General features: G+C 40.6%; 1 protein-coding gene across 2 annotated transcripts; it reads left to right on the plus strand.

The window, feature by feature from the left end:
- Positions 1 to 722: 722 nt before the first annotated feature.
- sox2 (SRY-box transcription factor 2) lies at positions 723 to 9,196 on the plus strand. 2 transcript variants are annotated; one of them, XM_060834738.1, is made up of 2 exons: positions 723 to 1,693; positions 8,433 to 9,196. In XM_060834738.1, the coding sequence occupies exons 1-2, from the start codon at positions 1,006 to 1,008 to the stop codon at positions 8,465 to 8,467; spliced, it is 723 nt and encodes a 240-aa protein (XP_060690721.1). In that variant the 5' UTR covers positions 723 to 1,005; the 3' UTR covers positions 8,468 to 9,196. The 2 variants fall into 2 exon arrangements, with proteins under 2 accessions (XP_060690721.1, XP_060690720.1); XM_060834737.1 differs by lacking the exon at positions 8,433 to 9,196 and adding an exon at positions 5,041 to 5,262.
- Positions 9,197 to 20,178: the final 10,982 nt, after the last annotated feature.

Here is a 20,178-nt window from a genome sequence, read left to right on the forward strand (position 1 = left end):
AGGACTAATCTATAAGCGAGAGTATCTTATTCTGCGGTGATTTCTCTCCCCCTCCCCGGCAGCCCCTCCTTGTGAATACGGACCGATGCGGTTGCTAAGGGAACTTTTCAGGCTTGAATATAGGACGCGCCAGTTTGTTGGGCTGGTGTTGTGGTGTGTTTGAGGGGAGGTGGGGGGGGGGGGGTGGGAGTGGGGGGGAGGAAGGGTGGTGCTGGCGGGGTTTGATTGACAGCCGGACGGGTTGTCACTCAAGCGCGCCGGCGGGGGCGGGGGGGGTCAGACACCGGCGGCGGCGCCATTTTCCGATCTCTCCGCGCAAGAGCAGCACAAGTGACAGGGGAGGGTGACTTGGGGTGGGTGGGTGGGTAATGGTGTAGAGGTGCGGACTGCCGATTGGCCGGAGGTGCCCATCCCCATGTGGAGGGGAAATGTGGTGTGGATGAGGTCCGGCCACCTCCCCCCCCCACCCCCCTCGAATCCGCTGCTGTGGGGAGGCGCGGTCTGCTGATTGGCTGGGCTTACCCATTCTCCGAGGGATTGGGGGGGGAGGCGGGTTGGACGCGGCCCCACCCCTTCTCCCTCTCGCTCTGCCCCTGAGAGGGACCGCGGAAGCGGTAGGACACGCCCCCTCTTATGCAAATACAGCCGCGCGAGCTGTCGGTCTGGGGCGGAGGACCCCTCTGATTGGCTGCAGCGAGGCCATTTATTGTGTGACAGCCCCCATCACATGGATGGTTGTCTATTAACTTGTTCAAAAAAGTATCAGGAGTTGTCAGGCTCTCCTCTCTCTCTCTCTCTCTCCACTGCAAAGTGCCCAGTTGTTGGTTTCTATAACTTGCAAAGAGTAACGAAAATATTAACAAATTCCACGCTCGTTCCTTCACTTTTTGGTTTTGTTGACGGACCGAGACGAGAAAAGTTTCTTTTTTTTTAAAACCAACGCCAACCCCCTCCCCCTCCAAAAAAAAGACATTGAAAACAAAAGCTCTCAGAACATCAGGTTGAATGTACAACATGATGGAAACCGATCTCAAACCGCCCGCCCCACAACAAACTTCGGGGGGAACGGGCAACTCCAACTCGGCGGGAAACAACGCGAAAAACAGTCCAGACAGGGTCAAGAGACCCATGAACGCGTTTATGGTCTGGTCCAGGGGCCAGCGGCGGAAAATGGCCCAAGAAAACCCCAAAATGCACAATTCTGAGATCAGCAAGAGGCTCGGGGCGGAGTGGAAACTTTTATCCGAGGCCGAGAAGAGGCCGTTCATCGACGAGGCGAAGCGGCTGCGAGCCCTGCACATGAAGGAGCACCCGGATTATAAATACCGGCCCCGGAGGAAAACCAAGACCCTGATGAAAAAGGACAAGTACACTCTGCCGGGCGGCCTGCTGGCGCCCGGCGCCAATGCAATGAACGCCGGGGTCGGGGTCGGCGTCGGCGCTGGAGTCAACCAGAGGATGGACGGTTACGCGCACATGAACGGCTGGGCGAACGGGGGCTACAGCATGATGCAGGAACAGCTCGGCTACTCTCAGCACCAGGGCCTGAACGCTCACAACGTGGCCCAGATGCAGCAGATGCACCGCTACGATATGAGCGCGCTGCAGTACAACTCAATGACCAGCGCTCAGACCTACATGAACGGCTCGCCCACCTACAGCATGTCCCCAGCCTACACGCAGCAAGGCACAGGTATGGCTCTGGGATCAATGGGATCGGTGGTTAAGTCAGAGTCGAGCACAAGCCCCCCAGTCACTACTCACTCTCGGGGTCCACCGTGTCAGGGGGACTTACGGGACATGATTAGCATGTACCTGCCCGGAGCTGAGGTGCCCGAGCCCACCGCCCAGAGTAGACTGCATATGCCCCAACATTACCAGAGCGCACCTGTCCCAGGCACGGGTATAAACGGCACACTTCCTCTAACACATATGTAAAACTGTAAACAAACAAAAACTCAAAAATCGGACTTCTTTGGACTATTTTTGTACAGAATAATACATGCAGAAAGAACTTGTATAGAACCATGGGGCGGGGGTGGGGAACTTAATACTTCAAACGATTATAGTCCTATGATTCCTTGGTAGAAACTTTGCAAAAAGTTTGCAACAGTCTTTACCAGTAATATTTTAGAGCTAGTCTCGGTTAAGGAAAGAAAAGTTTTATTATACATGCCACTTTTTTTGTACAGTATTTATCAAGAAAAACGGCAATCAAAATGTCCACAGTTTGTAAACTGAGAAATTGCCAATTTTTATAACAGTTCGCAAATGTAAGCTTCTGTACATTTGCTATTGTTAACATTAATGCAGAGAAGGATGGGGATAGAGTGGCTGGAAAATGGGCATTTTAATTGTTTGGGAATTCAACGAAAATGAAGCGATTGAGTCACAATTTTACGAACTGTTGTGTGGAGTTTTCACGAAAACGGGCGAAATTTTAGATTGTACTAAATTTTTTGTTCTTTTTTTTACTCATTGTTAAAAACAGCAAAATAAGGCCTGCAGGTCAAATCCTTGTTAATTAATTTATAGTCATGTTGTTTTTCATATTTTCATCTTGTTCCGAAACTGAAAACATGAAGTTACTGTGTTTGAATTATTTTCTTATGGTTTGTAATATTTCTGTAAATTTATTGTGACGATATTTTAAGTTTTCTCATTTTCCGTAGTGTATTGTGCAACTCGGCTGTGTATTATTTGAATCAGTCTGCCGACCAGTCCATGTATATAATTAACTAATACAGCCTTATAACAGAGCATTTCGACCTTACGTTTTTTCCATTATGCAGAGTTTGAGATGAATAAATTTTGCAAATTTAGACACTTGAGTTCCATTTGAGTTGTGTAGTTATTTTGTTGCTCTCTGCCTTCGCAAACCTTCATTACACATTCGCAGTTTGGCCAGTAGAGAAACCTAAACAGGTGCCTGAATGTGAATGAGTTGTAAAGACAGATCCCGACTTTAGATACGTACAGAACAATTAAACCATCGCATATTACTTCTCAGTAACTAAAGTTAGCTCAACCCTTTGTACTTTTCACTTTATATGGTAAAGTCAGTGGGTTTATACCCCTCCCCCAGACACCGCCAATAAAACAAAAATCAACTTTTGACCTGCTACCGACCTATTAACGCACATTACTTCTGATCAACGCGGAACTCAGTTCATATTTAAGAAACTGGGAAGCAAAATAATCAATTCATAGAAAGGCCTGATCTTTGGTTTTGCTACTTGTTGAGCTCAAACAACCAAGCAAAATTGATTGAAGTGTGTTATTTCTAAAACATACTGCACAGTAGCGTTCAGCTCAATAGTTTGGACACACTACGTTTATTTAATTTTTTTTGTTTACTGGGAATGAATCGAGAGGTTTTTATTAGAAGTCTTGCTTATATGTTTTTATCTTAAATAAAACAATCTTTGTATAGGCAACCAAAAAACCACGGAGAAGTGGAAAAAGACTGGAAGTTGTGTAGAATCTCGTGAATGGAGAGCTCTTTTGCCGCAGAATGTCGAGGGATTGATTTTGCTCTAATCCTGTTTCTGCATTCCCAGTGGGGGTTGACGGTTGACTCTGCACAGTAGCGCAGTTTGGATAAACTCTGCGTTAGATATCAACTCACGGCATCAGTCAAATTCTCGAGGCTTGCAGTAAAGAAATACTGACAATGCAGGAAGGTTCTGAACTCTTCCCCACCGTGATCCCTACGTAAATCCTGTATGGTTTGGAAAGGTTTGGAGAGGACGCGAATGTTCTCTCTGCTGCGTCAGAATGAGTTACAATGATGAACACAGTCATTTAACTCTCCATTACAGTGACCACACTCTTACTGCTCCATTTGAGTGTATAACAGACTATACATTATTAACAATAATCCTAAATTTCAGTGAACTCGTAGTATATGCATTATAATAAACACAGTGCTTAGGACCTAAAGCTATGTAATCCAACAAAGTTAGTGCTGTTTACTGCACCCTGACCCTTAGGAATACAAATGAGAATAGGAAAGATGTCTCTGACCATGAAGCCCTGGTCTTGGCTTCTTGCTAAAACAATGATATGCTGGATTTCCACGTTTATGGTGAAGCTGAACATCGATACGTTTAAATGGAACAGACTCCAATCCAAAGCTGTCGATTCGAAAGATTTACCATATCAGATCCACTTCGGAAGTTGAGAGATAACATTTTAAAAGTTTTTGATGGCTAGAAAATGAGGGCGCCGGCTAGTTTGTTATACTGTTAATCCACCAAGTGTGTTTAATACAGTGAAGTGTTAATTTTCAAAGGAATCCTGAATACTAGTAAAAAGAGATGAGCGAGTTTTACAACTACTTGAGAACTGGGAGGAGTTTAGTAACAGGTACACATATATTGTTGTCCCTTTTTAAAGACCCTGTTAAACAGAGGCCCTGGTTTTTGCATGGCACCAAAGGAATTTGCAGGATTGCACAGCATGTAGGGATTATTCATACGGTGATGGCCGCAATTGGCCTCTCATATACATAAGAAAGAAGTGTTTTGAATATGGTTTTAACGGTCCTGCCGTTCATTTGAAACTGGCTAAGTAGCCAGTATGGCATAAATTATACACGGCAAAACTTGCCTCTTCTCCCGACGACCCAAGTGACACCTAAACGAATGCACTGAAATGTCGTTTTCCATCTTTTATTACGAAATTCTAAACCCTAACTTCCCACTGTAAATTATGCGTCAATAAAATAACATCGTGTACGCCGTGATGACCCAGTGTCACGGGTGTTAACATGCAATATGAAACAATTGCTTAACTTTTTTGAGGACCATTTGTGCTTTTCCAAATTAAACATTTCTTTAAGCCGGTTTACAAATCGCGCCACTGGAGGTTTAGACACATTTCAAACGGTAGCTTGGGAAGATCTCTACTGCCTGAATATTTCAATTTCACGATGAATTCCACATTTCCCAGGCGAAATTAATCAATGTTACGATAAACTGAACTGCGCTTTGAAGCAAGGGAGAGGGTAATTTTACATTTGTTGTGTTGTCCAAACAGATCAGCCTACCCCGAGCGAAGAGGGACTCTATCAACCGTGTCAAGCGCGTCTTTGCCGGCCAGGGTCAGACAGCTTTGGTCAAATTAATTATTGATAAAACCTACAGATGCAATCGTGGTCAGACCTTTCTAAAGAAAGCATGATGTCCCACCCACATGATCTTTATCGCAGTGTAATATGTTTATATGAATGCAAACATAGCATTAAATACAACAATAAAGTGCATCTCAAACGCCAAATGCATCAAATTTAAACGACTGTCTGCTGACTATAATCTACCTTCTAATTTTATATTTTATCATAATTTTCCATTTATATTTGTAGTAAATTTGTCATTTCATGGCCCTAATGCACCAGAAGCGAATATGTTTTGGTATAAATCCGCTGTACTTGTTGTGGAGATTACCTGACAATAATATACATTGAATGAGAATAGATAAGCTAACGGAACATGAACTAATAATTACAATGCTGAATTAAATCAGCTAGGGGGTTCTCAATCGAGACCTTTGTATATTGGTCCATTGAGGGTTCCAGCTGACAGCGTTTTGACAGAAAATAGCCTCAAACCTGCAGAGTGCCTCGGAGGGGCAAGCGATACCGCTAAAGTGGAAGTGTGATGGGATTCCCATTTAAAGCTGTTACCTCGCGACAATAAAATGCCGCCTTTCTGCTAGGAAGCTTTAACTTCCAATAACTCACCAACACTGAGATAAAGCCGAAGAGTCACAGTAAATAAAGACAATTCAGGTCGTTGGGATCTCCTATTCGACTTGAGATTAAAAACGCGCAGAAAAGATGTAACTTCCATCGTGTCAACGGGGGAGCGTGTACAACATCTTGCCGACCTTAAGGGTTTGTTTTTGGTGCAACAGGTGCCATCAGATAATACATTGCGATTTCTCCATTGGTCGTTGCCTAAACGGAGAGGTTTTTGGGACTGGGACACTTCTTTACACTTTATAAAAATAAGATAACTTTTCCCTTTGAGGGGAAAAGGTTAATTTTTGTTTATAATCGCGCCACTTCTTCGAGCAATGCGTAATGCAATTTACGAATGTTATTGAAACGCATTATTTAGTCAGATAATGAAAGGAGGCAAGAGAAGCTTTAAATCGGTTTTCTTATTCGATGCCAAATTCATATTTTGCCTTAGATTGTCGGCATGACTAGAGATTTAATTAGTTAATTAAATAGACCTCCAGTATAATATTGGTTAACATTAATCTCCCCATTTAACACTTGCTAAAGAAATCATGGCGCAGACGGATTAACGCCACAAACCGAGTTGTCATAGCGATTGTCTTCTTAAACTACACTTGGCAGCTTGTGGGACCTATTGCTATATTATAACTGAAAAATGTAAACGACTTCAACCCCAAGTACATGTCTTCCAATTCCTCTATCAATCAAGCAGTGGTAGCTGCCGTAGCATTGAAAGAAAATAAAACATGGATTTTGTTTTGCCGACTGATAATATATTTCATTTCAGTGTTATGTTAATATATTTTCAATAAACTACATTTATATAAATACACAGATTTAAAACAGTGCGAGCATCTGCGGTTGATGTATTAATTTAAACTTTGTAATTTTAAATATGTTTCTATTCTTTTTGCGAGTCTTTGCGAACATTGCCTAGATTAAAGGAATCGGTGGGCCTATCAGGAGTTTGATTAAAATCTGCTCTGGCAACGGGGACAGGTTCACACCCTGACGTCATCGCCCTTTGCTAGTTGGCTCCCAGATTCCCACGGCTCCCAATCCAGAACACCCCTTCCCACCTCCCACCACCATCACCCCCACCCACCCCCCCCCCCCCAACCAGGATTTAATACAAGTTCCCTTTAACAATCTCATAGCATTTTAAAGATCCCTTCCCTGACGCTGTTCATTCACACTGACGCACCAACCTTACATACAGTATGGATGTAAAAGTTTCAAAAGTTTCAAAGTTGCACCTTCTCCCTGATCAATTCGATGAACCTAAACTTTGTACTTTGAATGTGTCAGGTTCAACGATTGTAGTTGCCTGCGTGAATTCCCAAAAGCAAAGCACATTTCTGTTCTAGTTTGGAGGAAAAAACAATGGGAGACTTCAAGTTTGCTGTCGGCTGGACTGAAGTGAGCTGTATATCAGCAAGCTCACTGCAGCATAACCACCAAACCCTGAAGAAAGTGTCATGAATGATCGAAATTGTCCGCAAGGACTCAAATGGCACGCACCAAATTCCATTCTGTGGCAGTCCTTTTTTTCATTTTCACGTCAAGCATTCACTTTTAACTCAGTAAAAATCACTTTTTTAAAAGCGTGGCTTTTTAAAATTAAGTGTAGCTTTAATAAATTGATATAAAGAATAAGTAATATTTGCCGTCATTAACATATTTTAGGACGAGATGCAAATTGATTTTAACTTGCCAATGTAAATATTCGGATGCAAATACATTTCAGTTTGCTAATCTTTTAATTTCTTAGATATGTTATGGTTCGGAACCTGTCAGATCCGCAACACCAAATAATTCTCACTGCTTTTTTAAATATAATAGCCCAGGGTCAAATTCGCAGAACTACAAATGGAAGTGCCAAAACCAGCCTAAAACGTCTTGGCGGAGGTTTGCACCTTGCGGCCGTGAACAAAGTGTTTGCATCTACTGCACATAATAAAATCCTCGCAGTCAGTGCTTTATGTAAAAGCAACTTGTGACTATCCGAGTATTAACGTCACAACGCAATTTTTGATTTTTTTTAAATCTGGGTTTAAAATTAACGTGAAAATCAAAAAGTGACTCAGTATACACTAACCGCAGTTGAGAGGGAGTATTTGAATTCCAGAAACTACGTAGCACTTCGATAATAACTGACGGACTAAGGAACTGGTCAGCTTTAATGTAATTAGATTGCCTCATTCTTTTTATATATTAAACGATTAATTCAGATAATTAATGGAAACTGTGTGTATATTTTAAAAACGTGATTGGTGAGACCCTGATAAGTCCGACGTGTAACTTGTGCTTCCACATTTAAAAATGTGTTGAGTTTGCTTTGAAAGCAGTAGAACTATGTAGTACTTTCAGCTCTAAGACATCCGCATGCAAATCACTGGGTTCTGGCTTAAACTGTGCATTACAATGCCATTGAACAAAGCAGGCCCACTACAAATATATATAGTGCGGTTGCTGCAGCTTGTTTAAAATGATGGAAGAAAAGCACCACTTATTCAGCACAAAGTAAAAGGTCGAAGATACTTACAAAATAAAAGACGTTTTTTTCAAGAAAAGCTTGAGTAAAGTGCTGCGACATTGTGAACATTTGTGTTGCATTCGGGCTGTTTAATGTCTGTTTAGCGTTTTGCAGAATGTTATTTCTTAAGATTTCTTTTTCAAATTACAGAACTTGGAAATAGCTGGCAGATAGATGGAAAGTAATTAAGGTATTAAAACAAGCAATGCATTCCTCCAGAGGACCTTATCAACCAAGAACAGACTCAGCATCCCCTCAATATGCTAATATAGGAAGAGTGACGTCACGGCTCCAACTTGCCGCCACCCATTGCGGAAATAAGGTGTGAAGTTCTGGAAAGAAACTGATGTTTCCCATTCTCATTGTAATCATTTATCTCTTAGCCGCAGTTTTAAAAACGCCAATCCCCTACTGTTAAGTGACTTGCCGTCCCTACCCCCATCCCATTATTTGATGGTCTAAGATGTTATAGTTTTGTTTGACGCATATAATTTAGTAACTGAAAAAAAGAATCCGGAATTTAAAACGAAATGAACTCTTAAAACCAAATGTTACTGAGGCGATGGATCAGAATTTGGATTTACCCATTAATGTACAGAAAAATATATAGTGTGACATGGTATTCATGTGGCTGAGTGAATCATAACAGGTTCAAATGACTGTCATTCATAAGCTTTCATAATACCAAAAACTTTATTAGCTTGCTAAGTTTTATTTCAGGAGACGAAGATCTGTGCAACAAAACAAAAAGCTCTGACCAGCAATAACGATTGGTTGTGTTTTGCAAGTATGACAACCCGACTCGATAAGAAGGACTTTTTTTTTGCCTGGGAACAATGCCATCTACTTGCCCGATGGGCCATTATCAGTTACGTTTCCTTGAGTTTAATTCTGGAGCTGGCCATGTATCTAAACAGCTCCTAACATGTTGCGAATCAGATTGCATACATCAAAAGCTTTTATTTAATCTAAAATAAAAAGGTCATTATTGTGATAGCAATCAATATATAATGGTATACTTTCTTTTGATTCACAATATAAGAGTCCAACTACTCTGAAACATTTACTGACCAGTCGTTAGTTTACTATTTAAGTAAAATCGCATTTCGTTCCTTCAGTTTTCAGTCTACTAGGTTGGCAGATCCAGTGCAGTTATTTATATATATGTGTATATTATGCACATTATATATACAAAATCCACATTTTGCAGATCGTGTTTACAATTTAAGGAGAGGGAAGAAATCTCGTGTTCGCCAGAAACCAATAGACACATTCATTACACCTAAGTGCTGCAAAACTGATCTATCACAATGTTGTTGGCCAGTTCCAAACAATCATATGGTTCTGTACATGAAACCAATCCATTGAATATAATATTGATTTTTAAGAAAAACTTTCGTACGTTGAATATCCAATGCAGGCAAGGTCCCTCTTTCAGTTGCTTCATGTTGCCAGTTGAGGTGTCAAGACCCCATTAGGACTGATGACAACAACATCTGACAAATTGAAAATTATTATTAGAAATTATTTTTGTAACATTTAAAACTTTCAGTATTCAAAAGTTTTCTGTTGCAGAGTTTTCCACCATGAGAGGCGAGTACAATGAGCTGCATCAAATGAGAGTTCTTATCCTCATCCTATCTCAGAACATTTTAAGTTAGATCTTTGTTCAACGTTCTCTTATTCGCGCGTTTAAACAAGCGACAGTATACGATCCCTGTAAAAGATTTAATTCCAACCCACATTATGCAGCCGAGAAGAGGTCGGTTTACTTTAGGCGCCATTATTCAATGGATTATGTATGCGTATGGTGTCCAATACAATATGTGACAACGATGCGCAAACTGCTGCTACTGAGCTATTCGGACTTCACTACAGTTTCCTACTTTGCACCTAAAAGTACTACTTGATCGCTTTGTGTTTCATTTCCACCCGGGATTAGTCCTCGTTATTAATGCTGGCATTTTGTGTCCTAAAGGCACTACAAAGATTTGCTTATTAAATCTGTTTCCTTTCACAACTGATCTAAATTTACAAATCGTTAATGAATGGCCCGTCAAAATTATTCTTTAAGTCAATAAATATCCTATGTATTCTGATTGGATCGAATGATCTTGATAATGTTAAATAAACCGTGAAACATACACCTCAAATTTTACACACATTCAAACTATCTATGCGCACTTTACTGTTGTTTTAACTTAGAAGTTTTGGAAGTTCTGCCTTGCAGTCGGAAATACATGAATAACTAGAAAGACGCAGCCGGAGTTAGGTTCCAATTTAGCTGATCAAAGTTTGTTGACCTTCCGAAATGTTTGAAGACTTTTACATTCCTTCCTTGACTACCTGAACACATTTCCTGACTGAATTAACCCGAATCTTAGAAATAATATTGGAAAACATGTTTGTAAACGCCACCTGCATCTTATTGTTAATGGTAATGTTCCGTAATTTTGATACTTATATATACAACTGAATTGCAAGAAAACAACTCAAAGGTGTGTAGATCGCACTTGTTTTGTTGTTCTATCCCTCGTTCAGTCTGGAAATCATGGAGTTTAAACGTGTACTGGTTTAAAATGTGCGCCTTTTCGGTTTGCTCTCTATTTTGGCATCTGTTATTACAGCTAAGTGAGGGAACAACAATGCATAACAGTAATATCGCCATCTCGTACTTTAAACGCTAGCATATTGTTTGATTACTAATTCGAGCTAATGCGATCTTTATGGAAACATAAGAGCGGATAATTGCCTCTTTTTCTGAGCAACAATATAAATCACAATCGCTTTATTATTTAATAACGTCAAACGCTTCGTTGGATTGGCTCCGACAGGGAAGACCTTTTCTCTGCGCAGTGTTGTCGGGAAATACAATGCAGATCTAATTGTGAAGATTTTTGAAGTTGGCTCCTGTAAGTGAACAACAGAGATATGGAAGTTCCAACAGATGTCTGCAGTTCTACTCTGACAAACTAAGCCACACACAGACTGACGACCTATAGAAGAATTTTTGCACTTGAAGCCTAGCAACAGTCTAAATCTTTCTCAGATACAATCCCGTCCTCGGTTGCTAGAGAGCACTTCAAACTGCAGAAAAGACTATATTGTGTTAACCAGGGCAGAGCATTTTGCAAATTTTAATGCACTGTTCTGTACACAGCACGTCATGTAATCCGAACTGTTGAAAAGATGTTTGGAAAGTCGAAGTTGTGACTTTCGACGCAAATTTCAAGCCTGCATCCTAAGAAAAGCTTTGCAATAAACTTATTTCATGCCACATTCCTCAAATACCTCATGATACTATTTCCCGCGTTAAGCAAATCTAATCTATTCCCGTTTGGCAAAATGCAAAGTATATATACACAGTTTCTGAACTCGTTTTCTTGTAGCCTTTAAGCCGATGATTTCAGTCTTACTATCCATCGAGTGTTAGGTAACAAAGTATCAACGATATTTAATAATCTAAAAAGCTATGTTTTCACTGCACAACACGCCCTGTTATCAACATTGTAATGATTGTTAAAGAGATTGGGCATTGAATGGATGCACAGCAGTCGAAACGAACAGTTTACATCATTTGCAGAAATAGGCAGCTCCAAAACGAACTCATGCTCTCTTGAATTCTTTAGGGTGATAATTGACTTTTCAAATCGATGAGGTAGATAGCACATTTCAACCGAACCTAATGGCTGTAGATACCCATAACAATGGGAATACTGGTTAGTAGTTCCTTTTAAACATGTAAAAAAAATCGTTTTTCCTGTTGATCTAAAATGCTATTATAACTACAACACCAAGGCACAGCGATGTGTGTTCATGTATAGGGGTGGTCAGAGAAGGTGGGAGGAATCTGAGGCCACGATTGGGGTGAATTCTCAAATTCTCCAGAATCTTCGCATCCGACATTGATTTTTATGTGGTCCCATACCAAGCTGGGACCTCTCAGTCATGCTTTGCAGTCAGTTCAAACTGAGCCGAACAATAATAAGACTAAAGCATGTTTGGGAGCGAATAATCTGAGTGTTACCAAGAGAGTGACTATTGCTTGGAATACCAAACCCCTCAAAGCATTGAAGAATCACCAGTAAGTTAAGTCAAGCTCCCAAAGTCCTGAGACAGGGTTATACTACAGCAAGTGGGAACCTTAGTGCAGTGGAACCAGTTGGTGAGAGCCTCAGGACCCGAGCTATAGACAGGGTTCGGAGCCAGGGCGCGAACTAACCATTCTGTGCATCCAGCGCGTGGATCCACATCCAAAATCACAGTGGAATGGCAGACACTGCAGAGAGCATTTGCCAAGTCAAAGACTTGCTTCCTCAGTTAAAAAAAAGAGTAATAAGGATGCAACTTCTCGCACGTCACTGTTTTGCTGCTTTTCCAATTCTTTTGTACTGTACTTGGTTCACCACAAGCTTAGAACAATGCGCGCTTTGATACCATTCTCAGCTCAGCAGGGGCCGTGGAGATGTGTAGCACGCACCAACCCCACATTACTCTTCGATCTACAATATAATAGGTTGCCAGGACACAATAACTTTACCATTTGAAGACGGGCCGAATATCCATCAAAAGTTCCCCTTTGAATGTTTTTAGAACTCATGTCCCAACATATTTCACTGATGAAACCATGTAAATATCGACCAATCGCGATCGGGTGCAGAGTTACATAGAATCAACTTGCAATGTTTGTTTGAAAGAGCAAAGGAGCAGGTACATCTAAAATGCATCACATTTTTGTTATAGATTCTTTTTAGCTGCCCAACAAGATCGTTCTAGAGAATTTGGCTCTGGGGAAAATTGGGAAATAAGGAGTGCACACATTAGTCTGCAAGTGCTAGTCACTCTCTGTGCCGGGTTGTTAAAGTTTGCGTTATTGTCCACAGCACAGTGGACATCGTGTTAAGTGCAGGATGCTCTGAACTGAAGTGAAAATAAACTTAGGACTCTCCTGACCGAATAATAACTTAACACTTCTGCAGCCACGAGAAACAGCTGCTCACTTGTACGCGTGTTTTCGCTTCTCACCAATCTTAGATATTAAATCCAGATATATGAAAATTATCTCGAAGGTAGCAATGTGGCTGAAGGCAACTTCAGAAAAATAAAATGTGATTTGTTCTCAACACATAAATAAGTGAAATCAATTAATCTCAGCGCAACTAAAACGGGGTCGGAGTGGGGGGACGGGGTCTTAATCATGTCGCCTTGCTACTTGTAAGGTTACATAAGGAGGTTGCCAACTTTTGCAATAGTTGAATAGCAATTACTCTTAGAGACACCTTTAACCAAAGGTGAATCATCATCTCTCTGCTGATGAAGTATATGGTTAACACTGTTCATTTTATAAAACGATAACAGCTTAAGGTGTATATTAAGCTATTCGGCCCATCGTGGCTATACTAGTCTGACTTCCTTGCTCTTTCTCCATAGACTGATGTTATTTCACCTTTTCAAATATATATTCAAATTCTTTTTACAGTTTAGTATTGAACCAGCTTCCACCACCCTGTCAGGCAGTTTACAGAAGATTCTCGACAATCTTTAACGCTTAAGGGAGTTGTTACTGTAAATGCATAAAAATAAAAATATCGAAGCAGACTAAATTTTATTCCGCTTAAAGTGTTTCTTTCTCATCTCGAAGCGTTAATTCAGTTTCTGGACTGTAATGTATATACTAACACCAATGAAGGAACGGGAATCCTGGAATTCGTTAAGATGGTGTTGCAGGGAGATGTGTTTTATTTCACAGTGCTACATATTATACTACATTGACAAAGTGATAGACTGGCTACTGCCACGTAATTATTGATAGGTCTGTTTCAGTGGCCTGACGACTGGCAAATGGTTTGGAACATGCCCAGTGATCTTTTGGACCTTGACTGCCTCCAAAGTTTCTTTCGAGAGTGCGCTAAACAACGGCCATCTGGACTTGGCAGCTCTTAGAAACTCCAACTGGCATCTGTAACAGTAATCTGAACGCTACTGTGTGCGCGCACTGTGCAAGGGACTGTTCCTCGGGCACCTGCAGCATATCCGTGGTGCTGGCATACACCCTGTCATACTGTTTTTTTTTTGGTTGCCCTCTTCTCATCCTTTTTCCCTTTCAGTCCCCAACCTTAGTGCCTTTGTGCGTCAGTGAATGTGAATGACTAATATGTCAAAGGCTTTGGAAGCCTGCAAGTGAAATCAAGGAATGAATCTCCAATGCAAAGATCCGGGGGGTACTGAGATATGCTTACAACACGATGCATACAACAAAACGGGAATTTCCAATACGTAATCAAAACTGGAAAATACTGGGAAACGTTCAGCAAGTCAGGCAGCACCTGTCGAGAGAACACACCATTTCACAGTTCACGTGTAAATCCTTCGTTTTGAATGTAGCATTCTTGTTCTTTTCAGAGTAGTATCTCTCTCTGTTTCAAGTGCTAAGTGGGACGCCTGTGTTGAAGTGCCCCTATATTAGAATACAGTATTCCAATTTTGTTAAATATTGGTTGGCGCTAAAATTCACATACGCCCCGATTGCAATCTTACGTTGACAGCAAATCATTGGCTTCAAACCTCACTATTGATACCGTGAAGAAAGGGCATTGGGCAATGTCTATTAAATGCGAAAACGAGAGTTGAGCGCATGTGACTCTCAGTCAGCACCGTGCGCTGGATTATTGGGGGAATTCGATGAGATTCACAGCCTCTTTATGGGTTATGTTGGGACGGGGAGTGGAGGAAGCTCGGGGCGCGGGGGGAGGAGTAGTGACTGAGGATGTTGGCCCATTTTCGCTAAAAATGTCACTCTGACTCCCACGTTTTATGATAATGAATCCTGAATAGTATGAATAAGTAATGAGTATCTGGTGCCTCAGATATTTTCCTATCTTTTCCAAGCATCAGAGCTGCAGCGCGGGAAATCAGATTTCCGGTGAGATGGCAGCCTTTAAGCGGGGCAGTAAAGAATACATCCAGTCTAACAATCATTGAATTGTTATTTCCTACAAAACACTGAAAACATTTAAATCGATTGCAAAATGTTGCCTTTTTTGAAACAAAACATCGTACTTTTAGTTTTGACGCTTGCTATGGTTTTGCCATATTTACACTGAAACGCATCTATCTCCATGCTATAACTATATTGCGAGGACAAGTTGAATATTTGGATGTGGTATTAGCATTTCATCCCACCCCAGATGAAATCTTAGTCATACAGTTTCTTTGCAAACTGTTTACCCGTATATCAGCCTAAACTGAGGCGATTCGTTTAATTGGATCGCATAAAGGAAAGCAGTTGAGTCCTGGCGACTGCCGTGGCTGGTTGTTTATTATTCAATGGGCAAGCTTGCGTTTTGAGCATTAGCAGAAAGAATAGGTTGCAGTCACTCAGTAGAGCCATGTCCAGTCAAGTTGAGGGAGCCCAGTACTAGCTACTGGATAAAACTGTTAACAAGAGACCTGGACCTCGTCAAGTTAGAGCTGTTTCCAGTCAACAACCGAATGTAGTTTCACAATCACGGGTTAATTTGCGATTAAACGGTGTGTCTTTATAATATCCAGAGAATCTACAGTTACGAATTGCTCTTCTTCAAATATAAGAGAAAGATTGCATTTGAAAAAAAAATAGAAATGGGTTGTGACATTGGGTCCCAGTAGAAACAGGAAACTCCCAGGCAACAAACAGTGGGATGTTAAATATACTGTTAAGTGTTCGTCTTGATCGAATTATACATCTTTTGTTACGAGAACGGGGCAGATAGCGGATACCCCTGCAGGTGCACCCTCCGCACTCTGTCATCCGGACATTAATGTAGATCGCCCTCAGTCCCTTTCATCGGGCCTTTAAAATCCTATAAAACTGCCTGTGACGAAATGCCAGTCTCGTATTTTCTTGAAGAATGCCTCGGGGCGCGTTCTTTGCAGCTTTAAAGATCTACTGGATGTACGACAAGCCTTTGCTGCAAGTGCATGAACATGTCAGCTTTCACTAGCGATCAGGTTGCAGGGAGCTGGTCATTCAGTAAATATCAGACCAATACCTGCTGTACCCCTTTGCTTTGTCTACAATCGGAGATATTCCTTGTGCAACCAACTCTGCCGCTTCTTAAAAACTGCACCGTTATTATACCATTGGGAGATGTATTATTCCATAAATAAAACATATATTTAGTTGGCACGGCGCTGCTGATTAATATGCATACTTGTGACGTTGCCATATTTCTTTTGAAACTTCGCAAGCAGATTTCGTTACAAGTTTTCCAGTTGCAAATCCACCAATAACTTTTTGACCAACCAACTTGAAATTAATGGGGATAACAAATTAGCATAAAGACAGTACAAATACGAGCCAGCCTCGCTTACTCTATTTGTTTCACTCCTTCAAAAGCTTATAAAAGGGCACTGTCACCCTTAACCCTTTGTTAAGCCGTCAATACCAGGTTGAAGTTCTTACTGTTGCCCACCCCCAAAAAAAATCCGATCCCGAACTTTGTCAGTTAATTCTTTGACCGTTTGAATAAATCGGTTTTGTAAACTTTAACCAAATCGAATAGTGGTGGTGCTGTATTTAATTGGACACGTGACGTTCCTGGGAGCAGCTGAATTGATGAAAGCTCACCCAGAGCTTCAAACTGTCGCAAATCATATGCTCAAACTTTACAAAGTAGTTATCATTCGGTTTAATGTAAGCTCTGGAATGGCTGCCCAGGGTGTCGTCTAATATCCGATAAAAGCCATGAGACGGTTTTCGATAGATTTATGTAAACGGGGTTAGATTGGAAGCTTTTGGAAACTTGTTTTAGGATAGTCAAGTTCTACCCTATTCAGGGCAATACAATGCCACTTCTCTTCAGAGAAACAGACGCGCTGCGGACTGTAACTAGCTCCTACTTGCATAGCCAGGGAAACTGAGGAACAGATAACGATTGTTGTAAGTCTACACATCTCAACCCTAAGAAGCAGCAACGATCTGAAACAATCAGTTACATTTAAAGTGTGTGTCTGAAAACTTGACTACTTTACGCAATATCCTAACTAGAACCGCCATTCCTGTCATAAGCAGACTAAAAGAATCGTGGTAGTGGACGCAGGCAGCAATACAGAATTCCACATTAACTTGTGTGAATAGAAAGAGGAGATTTTACAACACCAGCCCCCATTGTTCCCCAGATCCCTCCCAATTTCAGGCTTGACTTGCACATCCAAAGTTTATTTGTTAATGACGCCGTTGCCATCTGCCTCGTTCCACTTTCCAAAAGAAGTAAATCTCTCTTACATTTTGTGAAAATTTGCGTTTAACAAATTATATTTAAAACGATGTTTTTTAAAAAAAAATACACTTGCGTGTTAACCGTTACACATTCGTATATTCCATCAAATGAAAATGGCACAGAAAGTTAAGAAGCTGACGATTCCGATTTCCAAATCAGTGCTTTACTTTTAAAATGTAATGGGTCATAAATTAAAGCCCCTCACACTTCTCTAGATATGACTTGAAACGGGAACGTTAGCAAAGTAGCCATAAATTACGAAGGCAGTGCGGCAGACTGGGTGATCATTCAAGAGACTAAGTGAATGCACCCAAAGGGAAAGGCTTGTCATTATTTACTCTTCATCTTCGCACAAAACAGAAATCTGTTCTCGAGCTTGCTGAACCTAAATGTCTTTGGAGATTCGCATTTTGCGTCTGTTTCCGAGTAATGCCATCTCAACGATTTGGTGTCTTTTGCATTGAAAAGCGATTGAGGTCTTGTGTGCTTTTCGCATAAAAGCTTGACAAAAGTTGTGATGGTTTATGTATGGGCCCCACAATGGCTCTATTTATCCTCTGCGCACAGCCTGAGCCTTCAGTGAATTGGAAAACCGAGTCAAACTCAACCCCGATCGCGTGGTCTTGTTTACAACCCCCAGCAGCCCAGAGAAAGCTCTGAAAGAACTGAAAACGATGTACATACAGAAAATGCATAGTTCATTTCTTTGTGTAAAAGTTGGAAATAAAATCCTTGTCAGCTTAATAGGGGAAGAGGGCAGTTGCTTTCCACATCCGCCAGCTTTGGAACAGATGGTATTTCATGTTGCATTTTCAGTTCCTACTTGTTGATCTGTTGCTGTTATAAAGACTAGATCGATATTTCCTCGCTTTGCGTCTACGTTTCAAGTTAAACCTATCAACTTCTCAAATGAACTACAACTTCTGTAGTACTGCTGTAATCAACCAATTAAAAGGACAGATCTCGTATGACCGGTTGTGATTTCCCTTAAGAAATCAACAGTTGGTTATCAACCATTGCACAGTTTTTCAAACTTGCAACGATCTGATTTTTCTTCAGTGATATCCGAATACGATTACGCTGGTTTGTCAAGTGTGTAGCAACTCTTCGCAATGGAAGTTAATTTCCACTCATGCACATATGTTCAGTTATCAGTAACATTAGGTGCTACTTAACTGATAGAATCCTCGATCCTTGAGACAATTCGTTTAACTTAAAAGACACCAAGCAGGAAACTTAGAAACATTTAACATTTACTTGCCCATCTTAATAGGGAAGATATATAAGCTGTAGTTTTACTTTCCGTGGTTTGTGTAATCAGAATTACTAACAGAAAAAAAAACTAACTTTGCTCTACACGGAGAACATGTCTTTTCAGTAAAGTAGTTCATTAATTGTGAACTAATTGTATTAGAGAGTAGATGATGGAGTTTGCATTTTTACTGCAAACCTCACTGACAGATTCTGAACAAAGTTTTAATTTACATGAAAATTAAATGTACATAAATATCACATTCGTCTGTACATTTCATTTAATTTTGATCGTTATCTGAATGCCATACAACCCATAAGTAAATGTATAAAGGAAGGTAAACCTATTTCTTATTAATCACCAAGGCTTGAATCTTAAATGTTAACTTTACTCAATTATTCGCATGACTTCACTTAAACAGTAATTTCTGTTATCCAGCTGTCCACCTATTCTTTAACTACTGCCAGAAGTTGAAACTCGATTATGTCGAATCTATAGCCCCCTTTAGTTTTTCACGACCTGATTAATGCTTCGGTGTGGTCCACTATACAAGCACTGAATCGGACTCTCTCTGGCTTCTCCATCGCGGACACCACTGGAATGCAGTGGGACATTATCTATTACTTGTCTCTAAGGTTACTTTGTAAATCCACAAAGTACAGTAGGCATAATTGTAATCTCATATCTGACATCAAACTATCTGCAGCAGTCACTGACTGATAACAATAACTTAATTATCCCAATGCCTGATATGCAAATAGCAATTATGTGTTTTGCATTTGTTTTATTAGTAGGAAATGTTTAGTCTTCTCCATACTTCCTGCTAAGTTTGAAGCTTTTTCAACCAACTTGTTTTACAACCTTCCAAAGTTCAATCATCTGAAGACATTTTATATCCAAAGCTTAACCAACCGCTTTTGTGTCTGGAAATGACCAATATCTGAAAAACTATATATATATATTCCATTAATCAATTCAGAGCATTTTCCCAGGTCATGATTGTAGACAACGCAATATATTTTCGTCATTGTCGTAGTTTTTGTATTGTCCTTCTTAAGTCTAACTAAAAGCATCTGTTTCATGGAGACTTTCCGTCAATAAATTGAAGCTTTGTTAGAAAACTACTGCAGCTTAAATAATATGTCCTGAATCTGTTTCTGTGTTGAAAGCGTAATTAATCTGCAGTGATAATTTTCCAGTTCACAGAAGACGTCGAGAATCAGACTAGCGTTTGTCTAAAATGGAATATGAGAGGACTGTCTATGGGTAATTGCCTGAAATGTCGTTTGCGAATACTCACTACATTTCATCTCACAACTACACACTAGCAAACTGGATTAAGTGGCACCGCTCATACTGAGTAAGACCATGGAATTGGGGAACT

Source organism: Hemiscyllium ocellatum, chromosome 13 (genome assembly GCF_020745735.1).
Source record: "Hemiscyllium ocellatum isolate sHemOce1 chromosome 13, sHemOce1.pat.X.cur, whole genome shotgun sequence".
In the NCBI taxonomy this organism is placed as follows: Eukaryota; Metazoa; Chordata; class Chondrichthyes; order Orectolobiformes; family Hemiscylliidae; genus Hemiscyllium; species Hemiscyllium ocellatum.